The 13,363-nt window shown below is 38.6% G+C and overlaps 1 protein-coding gene across 11 annotated transcripts in view; it reads right to left on the bottom strand.

Annotated features, from left to right (window-relative positions):
• LMO7 (LIM domain 7) overlaps positions 1 to 13,363 on the bottom strand; it is a 134,291-nt gene that overhangs the window by 15,628 nt on the left and 105,300 nt on the right. For 5 of the 11 annotated variants that reach the window (XM_042805962.1, XM_042805960.1, XM_042805961.1 and 2 more), the window contains 7 exons: positions 7,753 to 7,914; positions 6,207 to 6,391; positions 5,471 to 5,531; positions 4,405 to 4,461; positions 4,215 to 4,256; positions 2,216 to 2,241; positions 1,807 to 1,911 (listed from right to left, as the gene is read on the bottom strand). In XM_042805962.1, the coding sequence (XP_042661896.1) occupies positions 1,807 to 1,911; positions 2,216 to 2,241; positions 4,215 to 4,256; positions 4,405 to 4,461; positions 5,471 to 5,531; positions 6,207 to 6,391; positions 7,753 to 7,914 (638 nt within the window). The remainder of the gene's footprint in view (positions 1 to 1,806; positions 1,912 to 2,215; positions 2,242 to 4,214; positions 4,257 to 4,404; positions 4,462 to 5,470; positions 5,532 to 6,206; positions 6,392 to 7,752; positions 7,915 to 13,363) is intronic. The other 6 variants (XM_042805970.1, XM_042805963.1, XM_042805965.1 and 3 more) reach the window with 5 other exon arrangements.

Raw genomic sequence — 13,363 nt, 5'->3', positions numbered from 1 at the left:
AATTTAAACACCCAAATAAGAAACATGGTATTTTTCATTCACATTAAAATGTTCTACTGGTATTTAATGTGGTTTTTAACAGACCAGCATGGTAAAAACATGCTTGAGCTCCACTAGGATGCCAGGTCTGTCATGAGTGAATGAAATCCTGGCTCAAATACAATCCAAAGGAGTTCTGCAATTGATTTCAGAGAATCCAGGCTTATTACACACTAAGCCTCACCACAACTGACCTCACATCTGTTATATTCCCCATCTTATGGTTTAGTTCCCATTTGAACAAAAATCACCTATCTTAGGTATTTCTTGAAAGATGAAGTGATTATATTTAACTCGGAATTGGGCACATTAAGGCAGTAAATATAAAGTGATCACTAAGTGAGGCAGTAATTTGGTTTGAGCAAGAACTCCCGGTCTTTTGGAATGTTACCTAAACAAAAACCAATTTCTGGACCTCCAAATCTGTCCCATGACTGGATTTGGTATGAAACCAATGTAATGTCTTCAAGCATTACTCAAGGTACGCAATAAATGTTTTGGTGGTTTTGTCAGTCACCACTTACATCTTGGGAAAAGCAAAATATTTAATGATGTCAAAAGTATCCCTTCTAAAATGTTGGAAATAAGCAAACAAAGACTTTGCTTCCTTTCTCTGTTATTTGAAAATTCATCACTAGGATCATGCAGAAGAGAAAGAACATTATTACTCTAGCCAATTTTCCTACTCAAGGCTAAGGAGAATCAAAGAAAAGAAAAGTGATGGCAGAGGGCTGAGACTGCTCTCAAGAAAGGGGAGCCAAGGTTTACATTCTTTAAAGCCATGTCTTCAGACATCAAATGGGGCACCCAAACCATAACAGAGACCACAAATATGTTTAGGCAGGCACAGCTCTTGCCTTGCAGAGTTTGTAAACTAAAAGGAATGACAAAAGGTAAAACATCCAAAAAGCAACAGAGTTGCTACACTATACTTTGACATCCCAGTTTTCTGCTGAATACACCAAGATTATTAAGGAGGCTTGCATAGAGTAAATGATCTTCACTGACGTCTCTGCTAGCCAACAGACTTTAGATAACAAACTTTAATTTAACTTGCAGAGATGTGTCTTGATGAACCTGTTTGAATGGGCTTATGCTTCATTGAGCTGAGGTCTTTGCAGAGATGTGTGCTTGCTTTTTTGTGCTACCCTAAGATGACAAACATTGTCCACTCCCTCTGCAACACTTCCCTCCATCTCTAGCAACTGGTTATCGATGTAGTTTTGCATTATTAGGTTCAGCTTCCTGACTCACAGAGGTCCTGGGAACCAGGCTGATTCGAGCTGGTTAGCTGATTGCTAAATGACAGGATATTAGTAGGCATCTAAGCACGGCACTGGCTGCCTTCTCTTCATCTCTTAATTTAAGGCAATATCACTAATTGAAAGTAAAACTCACTCGAAAGACAATTTTCTTAAGGGGAAAAAATAAAATTCATATTCAAAGGTAAAGACTACTGCTCATTAGGTGTTTGCTTATACTTTAAATTCTGTTGCAAGTAAGAGCATATCAGCCTTGTGATAACTGAGCACTTCAGGCTGTAGTGAATACACAGTCTGGGTTTGATTTCATAAAGCTCACTAATGCATTGTCCTCCTTTTGCAGAATAATTGCTAGTGTGTGTAAGTGCACAGCCCAGCCAACAAATCTGAAAGTCTTCTTAGGCCACCAGTAAGAAGAACTGCAGAAGTCACATGTTACTTTTCTCCCCTAACAGTTTCTGCACGTAAGGGATTGGCAGCCTATGATTATGAAGATTAATTATACCTGCAATAAACGCTCCTGCTCCTTTTGCCATTTTTCCTGCCGTTTTCGTTCTTCCTCTTGATCCCAAACCCGACGACTAGGAACGCTAATGGTTGGAACTGGGAGCTAATATAACATGGGAATGAAATAGTATTATCTTCTTGTATGTAATTAACACTCTACATTTTAAAACATATTATATTTAAAGTGAGGAATAAAAGCCATTACAAACACTACAGCTTTATAGTTACAAGGACCTAAATTAGCCTTGTTTTCAAAAGGACAGAAAGCAACCATTCCATTGCACATTAGAAAATCTTAGTCAGTAATCTCAGATTTGATCACAATTTTAAAGCAGTATAAAGAGTAGTGGGCTACTTGAGAAGACCAGGATGATAAAACTAATTAGTAGTTTGTAAATAGTACTTACATCAGGCATTGCAGTCTCTGGGCCTCCTGTGAGATTTGGAAAGCAAAAACCAGAAATCATTAGAACCATACATACTACTGCAACACTTGTGTAAAGGTGGAAAGTCCAAGTTTCAGACTAATTTTTGTTTCCTTAGTAAACCATGCTTGTATTTTGCCCTACTGAACTTATTTGAGGTCAAAATTCATTATGTGCTTTCAACTAATGTGCACAATTGTTTAAAAGCTTTACACATTTACAGGTGCCATCAGCAATTGCTTAAATTAGCAGTACATCTCCCACTGCAGTAGTACAGAGGTTCTTTGCTACACCTCTCCTATTATTATTGTGAAACCCAACCGTTTAGTGTGACCAATACCCAGAATGCTGCTCCAGGGTACAGCAGGTACTCATCCATTGCCTTTGATGTGAATTCAGAGCAATAGACATCCACAGACAACTTGCTTATCACAAAAGCATGTATTTCCTCTTTCCAACTGTCTTCCTTTCCTTACTCCCAGAAGCACACCTGAATTTGGTGATTTTGTCACCATTCACCAAAAACCTTATGCTATTTGAGGCTATCTTGTGCCAAGATGATTATTAGAGAGAGATGTGTATTATGCTAATACATTAAAAGTTGAGAAAATGGGAAGGACAGATTTAAGTATACTAAGCCTCATCACTATTTATTTTTGTTGCTAGTGTACTTGTTACTTAGCTGTCCAAATTTAACTTAAAAAAAAAAAAAAAGCATAAAAGCAACAAATTGCAATGGTTTTCTGAAGTGTGATCACATGAAGTGGAGAAAAAGGTCACATTTAGGATACAAAAGATATCTAATGAGTCATGGACTAGTACCCAAACTTTATATGCATAATTTTGTCTTCATTATCAGATTGCAACAGCCACGGTGACAATAGGTAGGACAAGCAGACTTGATCTGTAATTGTGTCAGGAGATGCTAAAGGTAGGCATAGGCAGCACGTAACTTTGCTCTCCTCTTCTCTCATCCCTGTAAGCTTATGCTGGCCTGTACAGGCTTAGAAAGAAAAATCTTTCATATCACTATAAAGCTAAAGCATCAGAAGTTTAAAATGAACAAAACTGTACTGAGTGTACGCTCTAGAAATATGCTTTTCTCCTCCCCCTCAAGCACAAGTGAAATACTTCAAATATTCCTATAAAATTTATTAAAATGAAAACCAAACTTCATAGCCAACCTTTAAAAATAAACAAAAAAAAAGCCCCAAAAAAAAAGCCAAAACCAAATCAGAACAAAATGCCCCTCCCCCACCCCTCAAAAAAACAACCAACCGAAAAAAAAAAAACACCACCATATTGCAGATACAGTGCAGCAGAAATATTTAAAAAGCAAACAGAACCACAAACACAGAATTATGCTGTGGCACTTCACATATCACTTCTGGAAAAAACAGAAGCCATCACCACTGAAGGCAAAGTCCTGGCCCCACTAAAATCATTGGCAAAATTCACACTGAACTTCCAGTGGGCCAGAATTTCACTCTTTCAGGATACAGCAAAACAGCAAGGCATACATTGTCTGAAGACAGCATTAGACATACAACACCAGTAGAAGTATGTGAATTGTGACATGCAAAACACCAAAAAGCAACCTACAAAACCAAAATTGAGTGCCTCATTTTTTGCTTTGAAAAGCTAGCATATTCAATTCAAAATTTATATTGGTCATCTTGGGATCTTGTGACATCACCACATAGTGGAAAGCCAGCAGCTGCCTTTTTCCACCAATTTAGATGAAAGCACAGAGCTGCAACTGAAGATAAACTCAAATCCAGCGTTAAGTATTTTTTGAACAGCTCTGAGATCTGTGCTAAGCCCCTGCAGGAGTATTCAACATTATTCTTGTTTTGTAGGTAGTAGCAAACCTGAACAGTGTGCTATCCTTCTTACGCCTACCCAGTGAAAAAAAAGTATGAACAACATAGAAGAGATTTAAACAGCTACAGGTATAAGAGAACACACAAAGACCCATTACCACAAAGGTAGACCCATGAACTGTAAGAATAACTTGATGACCCTGGGGAAAGAAGGGAAATTAATTATGTTGCTTCGTTGTAACTGCAACAAACAATGCTGAAGAGGTATAGTACCCAGCACCAGACTTGTGAGGGAGAGTGTACAGCAAGAGGAATTTCATGGAAGTACATGAAATGTTAGCATTTTACCTTGCTCAAAAAATTGTGACCGCCTTTTTAAGTTTTTCAAAGAAATAGGTTCAGATGCTATTTGAAAAATACAAAGAATACAAACAAGTCAATGAGGTGCTTTTCTTAAAAAACAAAAACAAAAACAAAAACCCAAAACACTATCACCACTGGATAACAAACTTCTGTTATTAGACCTCTAATCTACAGCAACGTCACTTCAGAAAAAAGCCCGTGAACGACAAAGGAAATCTAATCTTTCATAATGACAAATGCAGTTTTTAGCAGGTTACCTCATATACTGATTAGTATTTCATTTTATCACTAACAATGTCCAGCTATAACAACAGTGCAAGTGTCAAACTTGGGCTCAGATTCTCCCTGTCTAATTTAAACTTCCTCAACTGAAATGCCAATTTCATTGAGGATCCTAATCACCATTTAAGGTCATCAGAAAGGCATCTCCAGAGGGTGAATGATCATCTCTTGGGGGGAACTCTTTTATAAATCACCATGTGCATTCAAGATAAAATGAAATACAAAGTTTCCATTTAAGGATTACTGTTCCATTAGGAAGTATATGTATCTGGTTTCTCTCACTGTCTTCAAGTAAGGCTATAACTGTTCATAACATCATAAGTAATTATTATTCATACCAGAATCAACAATATTGTTCTCCAGGAATAAAACTAACATAATTATAGTAAACCTATCATCACCCCCAAAACCTGACAAGTGAAAAAAAGTTGAATACTCTTTACACACTTCCTGGGCAGTGAAATAAATTGGTACTCATACTGACTCAGTCTTCACACAATGCAGTAGCAATTACAATAACTTGTGTGCCTTGTCCTTCTCTTTCACCCCTACAACCACTAATGCAGATACTGGGGCTTTTGTCACTGCCTAGCATGTTGTGGAAGCAAACTACACCCAGTTTGGATGCAACTAGATCTCTGTGATACCTGTCTAGCTTTCAGTTCATTAAGGTCTCGCTTTGCCTACTGCATAAAGCTTGCAATGATTACAGGTTTAGTGTCTGTTTCAAACCCACACAATTAGCGGATGAAAACTGACAGTGGTTTACCTCTTTGCTCATTAGAGCCAAGATCTCTTTGCATTCCATTTATCAATTTTGTTTCTGTATCCTGAAAAAAAAATAAAAAACATAGTGTTTAGTCTCATTAGATTTGTGGAAGTTTATCCAATTAAGTGTCTTCCTTGACAGGAATCATATATCATGAAGCACTTCAGGACACTTTCCACAGAAAGAGAAAAAATTATCTAAAATTTCCTGAGTGTATTATATGATAAAACAACTACAGATGTTTGAGGGGGTCAATAACCAGCTGTGAATTGGTGGCTGAAATAAAACCTACTAGTTTGCAAGAAAATGCCAGAAGCCAAGATCTTCCTATTTCAGCTCTTTGGCAGGCAGGGTGTTATTTGCAAGTAATTTGAAAACACGTATATGATTGTTCTTTGGGGCTGTACCTTTCATTTACTCTAACAGTGGAGGTAAGAGTCTCTTCTAAAGAATAAATACTCTATACATTTTAATCAAAATACAGTCTGCAAATATTTTCATACTTATTACTTAGCAGTGTGCACTCATGAATAGACAGTAGCAAGTCTTTAAAACCTTTTACCTTAGTAAGTACAGAGCTTTATCTCTGTATTTGCAGCATCCTCTATGTTCCTTAAGCAAAACAAGTAAAAATAAGATTTCCAAGGTCTTTTCTCCATCCTCCACCTATCAAGGTGTTACATTTTCACTTTCTTTCTCCCCCCCAAATCCAATGACCCTTCAAAAACATACTCACAGAACTTCGAAGGCTGCTGGAGAAATCTCTTTTTGTTGATATGGTGGAAACATTTGAAACGTGTTCTCCAGAAGTCGCATCAATCCATTTATTTTCAGATGTACCTATAATGTTGGTAGCCATACTGGTGAGATTGAGGATTTTATGCGTTACATGTGGCAGGGAAGGCTGGTCTTTGCCCCAATCTTTTTGGTATGTGGAGGATCAAGAAATTAATGTAGACAGTAACGTCAAAGAAAAGAGTCAGTGAAAACACATTAAAATAACACAAATAAAACAAATAACAGAAGAGGAAGAGACACAAATCAGGTGGAATTTGTGAAGACAGGAATAGGGCTTTCATGAGCAGACCGCCTTCCCCAAAAATGCAAGTGTTAGTCATAAGCCAGGTAAAAGTTCACCGGATGTTTTGCTAACATGGACTATAGCAGCTTAGCACTGCAGAGCAATTAGTATTCATTGAAAACTATTTCATTACCATTAGTAAGGATGGAGAAAATTCTTCAAGCTTTACTCACACAAGGTACCATTTGACTTATACTCTATCCAGGGAAGTGTCATTTTCATGTCCGTGCTCCTCAGGAAACACACAGAGGGCAAAAAAAACCCAGTCTAAACTAAACTAGTAAAACTGATGAGGTGAAGACAAATCATAATCTTCACTCAAAATCCATAACTTCTCCCACCAACTCCCTAAAATGTATTCAAAAAAGAGTACTCCACTAATTTCACTCTTCATTTGTGCTAGGCCCTGTATAAATTGTGATTTGTTTCCTGCCTCTTCCCCACTGCACTATTTTTTCCTCCCACTTGCTGGCAACTTCCCACTAAAAGAACATTTTGTCTTTATAATGTGAAAGAAGTCATTGGTCACACTTCCATCTCTGGAAAAAATCTTTCAGGACTTCAGAAGAGTATCCTGATCAAGCCCATGGTAAGCCTAGAGATGCTACAAGGGCTTCAGCCAGGATAGAAAACCTCACTAGCCAGAATGAGTACCACCATTCTGGAGAGATTACAGCATCACAATATTTGAGTCAGTGGTCAAAATCATAGCACAGAGGTGCTACATCACCCACAAGCTCATATACCACCCAAAACACTCCCTGAAAAAAAAGAAACTCCTTCCCTCCTTCCCTGACTAAAAGAGGAGCTGTTGACTGAAGGCAAGAGTCTCTAAAAATTACTATACTCTAGAGCCAGCCCCTCTTTGTTTTTGTGGCATGGCAGAAAATAAAATTTTATTCCCTTGTGTGGTGGTTGCACACTTTTTTACCTGTGCATCCTCTCAGAAACAAGCCACAGAACAAGAGAGGTCAGTAGTTCAATGCTTTGTAGATTTGCTTGTCAAGACATTTCTAATGCATGAGTAGTTAAAAAAAAAAGCCAAGTTGTGTTAAAATGCAACAGACATGCTAGCAAACTACTTTAGCTTAGATACATATTACAACTGTAAGGGTAATAAGGACTCAGCTGTCAGGTACAGCAGAGACAAAGCTTATTTGCCTTACAGAGCATACTGTATCTGCCTGACGAAACAACTCACCATTCTTTCCATATCGTCTGACATCCATGACCAGGTTTCCAGTTTCTAGTGCTCTGCCGACGGCTTCCTCCCACTGACTACAGTCCATACATGAAACCTTTGTGCCGTTGATAGCAATGATCTCATCATCTACATGCAGTTGACAAAGTGCTGCAGGGCTACCTGCAGAAAACAAGAAAAATGAAATTATGTCTCCATTCACAATTATTTTTTTGCTACAATTGTGATTGAATTAAAGTTGGTTTGTTTTGTTTTTTTTTTTTTTTTCACAAAAGAAATTCTTACTGGTGAATATTCAGAAAGTCTTTGCAAGCTGTACTACATTGTGAATATAAGCCCAGTAAGCTCAATATCAAAGCAGTGTTTCAATTTGAAACTTATGAAAATGACAAAGGACATCAATCTTTTGAACATACAAGTGCTCACGTTCTGGCTAGCCCATTTATTAAAGAGCCTCTGGGCTCACCCCTTCCTTCACTAACTCACTTTTATCATCTTGGAGAGAAACAGAGCAAGAAACAGAATGGCAGAGTGAGACAGACAGAGCAGCAGAGAGTCTGTAGCCAACAATTAGCTGAAATTCAGCCAAAGTTTGGGTAATCCTCTTATTTGACCCCCAAAAACACCCTCTACTTCATTAAGTCCAGTAGAACTTGCCTTTCTCATATTCTTATTTACATTTTCTGGGCTCTACTGACAAGAACATGCTGCTTTATTGGTTTGCTAAAATAGTTCATTGGTTCTAAATTGACTGGTAATTGGATTCAATATACTGCTGGGTGCTGTCCCATTAGACTTCGCTGAATTCTACTTACTTTGCCAATTAAAAGCAAATTTTACTGCAGGTTGGACTTTGAATTCTACTGATACTTTGCAAGGCAGCTGCACTTTATACTCTTTTTCATCTACCACTAAACATTGGCAGGTGATCTCACTAGCCTAAGGACAGAGAACATACAGAACCAGTTAATAAACTTTTTTCTATTTAATTCAGAAAATAGGTGAGCTGAGAAACTCAGTATTCCCTGAGTAAGATTTCATTAATTATATCTAAAGGTTCTTCCATTAACAATTATTCCCTTAGCAGAATAGAAAATGGAAAAGCTATAGTGAAAATGTGGTTGAAGATTGCACAATAAATCCTCACATGAATAAAATAAATTTTAATTACACAGTGGGAACATTTTCCGAAGTAAGTAGTGAAATCCACACACCTTGTTTAAAATATACCAAGAACAATGCTAATTACATTATCAGAAAGAAACATGGACATGCATGACAAGAATTCAGACACCATATGCTTCATCTTGACCTTCTTCTGACTCACTAGTAAAATGCTGCTAGAAGTCTGGGTCATCCAGTAAGGACTCAGATAGCTTTTAATATTTATTCCTGGCATCTGAGGAAGTTAAGAAATGAGGAAATTCTATACTTCCTAATACTGCACCAACCAGTGATCCATCATAGTTCACAAAAAACCTCCACCACTAACTTTTATGTTGGAAGAACATAACTCCATATTATGTTTTTCTGCATTCTTCTTAAAGTATGGACTAAAAGCTCCATTAGCAGAGATCAGTAAAATTTTCAAAACACACCAATTAAACAATATTATAGAAGAAAATGTAGGATTTTCATTTGGAGGAAGAAAACACAGGTGAGAGTTAACCTGGAAAAAAAATGCATCTCCTTAGAACCAAGATGATATTAAAGAATTAATAGATTTTTAAATCTATTAATTGAAGGTATTAAGGAAACTATTGAAGATACTTCTACTTAAGTTATTTTCAACAGCATCATATAACATTTGGAATTGTGTCTGAATTAAAAATTTAAGATCTTTAGTACCACACAGATTGACCACACATAGACTGAACTTTATGCTCGTGGCATAGAGAATCCTTTGGGCTTAAGGAGAGTCATCAGAATTGATCAATTATCTGTTTTCTGTTGTGACACAACAAGCCCTAGCAACCAAAAAAGGTGGTGTTCATTTTATTCAGATAATTTGACTGGGTTGAGACCCAGCTCTTAGGTGAGAACAGTATACCTCAGCTCAGCTATGGTAAACGCGTGAACAGAAAAGGGGGGTTACCAATACAGGTTTTAGGAAATGAAGGGAATTTAAGATTGCATGGTTCTTCCTATAATATCACCAGAAAAACACATCTAGACCATACCCCAACCATACAGATTTGAATGAATAGCGGCAGTCTCTAGATTGCATGTGCAGACCTACCACAGCCAGGACAACTTACACCACTCAATTTTTGTCACATAATTTTGCCAGCTGCTCTTCCTCTACTGTCTCTACAGTCTGTGAACAGAAGGGCCTGTCAAGAGTGCAAACCAGAGCTCCTATATTGGGGTTCTGCTCTGACTCATCTCCAGAGGAGCCTACAGATATTAGCTGGAAATTCAGGTGCTGAAAGTTGTACAGTACCTGTTGTCTTTCTCTGTCCAGCTCCTCCAATACTATAGAATTTACTGATAATATCTTTATACCTCTGTAGAGGATTTAGTTTACTTTATATAAAACATGTATTTCTGTTTTTCATAAGTTTCCCTGAAGGTAAAAGATTTTTTTTTCTTACTACCTCCCAATGAAAACGAAACCAAGCAAATACTCATTTTCCACACGTATTTAGTTATCTCTAACCTATCCTCATCTGTTGTTTTTATAACAGATAAATACTAGTTCAGTCACGCAAAAAAATTAAAACTTGAAGGAAGTGAGTCAAATTTACTTTGTTCTACGTGCCTATAAATATTTGACCACAGAGCTGTGAACTTCTACATCAACACCATCTCAGAAAAATGATTGTAAATAGGGTGGGTGAGGGGAAGGACTGAAACAACAAAGATTATATGGCAATGGGGAAGCTGGCAGAACAACATCTAGATTAATGACTTTAAGTCTTTCATTTTACCTATTTTTTAGCACGAAGGTTGAAAATTCCAGTAAAAATGAGCGTTATCTTCTTTTATATGTAGTAAGTGGGCCTCACTGAAGCATGTGTCACAAGCTTAACTCTTATAAGTGTTAAAGCTTAAGAAGCTAATTTTGCGTGCCAGGCAGTTTTCTTAACAATTTTTTGAAGGAAAAGCATGTGTAGAATACAGATGCATTTATAAGTAAAAAAATAAATGCAAGTGATCACCTGCAGAAAATTGTCTAGGTAGTTAGGATGACAAGTATGTCAAGACAATCAGAGAAAGTCTTTCTGGAAGCTATATTTCTGGCCTAGTGAAAGAGAAAATGGCAACTGGAAACAGCTGGTGTGGATTTGCCAAGCCTATATTAGGCTTGATCAACCTGGCTGTCTTCAGGGATGAAATGATTAGATCTGTGGATGAAGGGAGAGCGGTGGATACCATCCACCTTGTCTTTAGCAAGACTCTTGAAAACATCTTTCACAGTATCCTGGTATCAATGTTGGGATGGTATTGTCTACAGGGCAGAATGACCAGATGGGTGAAAAACTGGCTGGGCTGTCAGGCTCAATGGCTAGCGGTTAATGGTTCATATTCAGCCTGGAGGCTGGTTACAAGTGGAGCTCCCCAGAGACGTATCCTGTGACCTGTCCTCTCTAACACATTCACCAATAATCAGGAAGAGGAGGAGATGAAATACACCCTCATCAAGTTTGCAAACCACGCAAAATGGGAGCGGGTGGCTGATACGCTGGAGGGCAGGGCTGCTGTTCAGAGCAGAAACCTGACATTCAACACAGGCAAATAGAGAGCCCTGTTCCTGGGATGGACTAACCCCAATGATGGTACAAGTTGCTGGCTGGAGAGCAGGGCTGAAGGGGTCCTAGTGGACTTTTGGTTGAGTGTGAGGCAGCAGCAGGCCCTGGTGGTGGTGGGGCTATCAGTACTCAGGGCAAAACATTTGTATGACCGGCAGATCAAGGCAAGTGACTATCCCATTCACTGAGCACTTGTTACGCAATGTCGACAATACTGCATCCAAGTGTTGGTGTCCCACTGAAAGAGAGAAATCAATAAACCGGGGCAAGTTCACATAAGGGATCATCAGGGATGGAACACTTGCCCTGTGAGGAACAAGGCTTGTTCAGCGTGGAGAATAGAGGCTGAAGCGGGACCTAACAGCAATCCCCGCAACCCCAGTACCTCCAGAGAGGTCACCAAGAAGGAAAAACCTGCTCTTTATTGAAATTCATGGCAGGAAAACACAGCACAGTGGTTATAAATTGTGCTCATTTTGGCTGAGGTAGTCTTAATTTTCTTCATAGTAGCTAGTATGGGGCTGTATTTTGAATTTGTGCTGGAAACTGTTCATAACTCAATGACATTTTATTAATTGCTGAGCAGTGCTTACACAGAGTCAAGGCCTTTTCTGCTTCTCACCCACCCCACCAGTAAGTAGACCGGGGGTGCACAAGAAGTTGGAAGGGGACACAGCCAGGACAGCTGACTCCAACTGACCAAGGCGATATTCCATACCATATGATGTCATGCTCAACATATAAAGCTGGAGGAAGAAGTAAGGGGGGAACATTTGGAGTGGCCCTGCTTCCCTGGAGATGGCTGAACACCTGTCTGCCAATGGAAAGCGGTGAATCAATGTCTTGTTTTGCTTTACTTGTGCGTGCGGCTTTCACTTTACCTATTAAACTGTCTTTATCTCAACCCATGAGTCTTCTCACTTTCAGCCTTCTGCTTCTCTCCCCCCGTTGCACTGTGGGGGAGTGAGAGAGTGGCTGTGTGTGGCTTAGTTAAACCATAACAGAACTGAGACAAAGGATGATCTGACTGGATATATGGGAAACATTTTCTCTGCAAGGGTAATTATCCATTGGAGCATACTGCCTAGACAGGCTGTGCAGTCTTCATTCTTGGAGGGGTTCAGATACACCTGGGTGAGGCCTTCAGCAACCTAGTCTGAATTAAGCCTTGACACTTTTTTGAGCAGGGGTTTGCTCTAGGTGATCTTCCAAGGTCCCTTCCAACCTGAATTATCCTATGACTGGTCCTTAAAAATAGGAAACACAGCGTTCAGAAGTGTCCAATTGAAATCACACCTTACTTTCAATGGGCCATCCACCTCTTTCATCCTTTGATCCTTTAAAGGAAGCTACAGCTATTGAACAAGGATACAACATGAGTCAGTTGTTGAAACAAAGATGTTAAAGACATGCTATAAATCAGAATATCGAGATGCAGTCCATACTCCATTCAACCTTTATACTTTGCACCATTCCTTCTGAGAATGCTAATAAAGCATAACCAAGATAACAACCACAAGGCCTTCATCTTCTCCTTGCCTACAGAGTTGGGGATAGAGCTCACTTAGATCTTTGTGAATGACCATCAGGAACATTCACTACCCTCAGGTTTATCATTCACAGCTGGCAGCACAGAGTCCTCTGCCTCTCCAAATAACAAAATTAAACTAAAAGCCTACCAGCAGGGAAGGTAAATGGAAAGTTATTCTTCATGTAAAGCAATTATTAATGGTTATAATATAATTATGAGAAGTACCCAGCTATAGTAAAGAGAGGTCTAAAAATTAACTTTGAAATGAAAAGGGAAAAAAAAGGAGAAGGTAAACAAAACGACTGCTCAGTAAGTACTGTTAAATTGC

This window comes from Tyto alba, unplaced genomic scaffold (assembly GCF_018691265.1).
Source record: "Tyto alba isolate M040663 unplaced genomic scaffold, T.alba_DEE_v4.0 Super-Scaffold_45, whole genome shotgun sequence".
Classification (NCBI taxonomy): domain Eukaryota; kingdom Metazoa; phylum Chordata; class Aves; order Strigiformes; family Tytonidae; genus Tyto; species Tyto alba.
The sequence above is the reverse complement of the archived record's forward strand: the minus strand, read 5'-3'. Positions and strand labels throughout refer to the sequence as shown.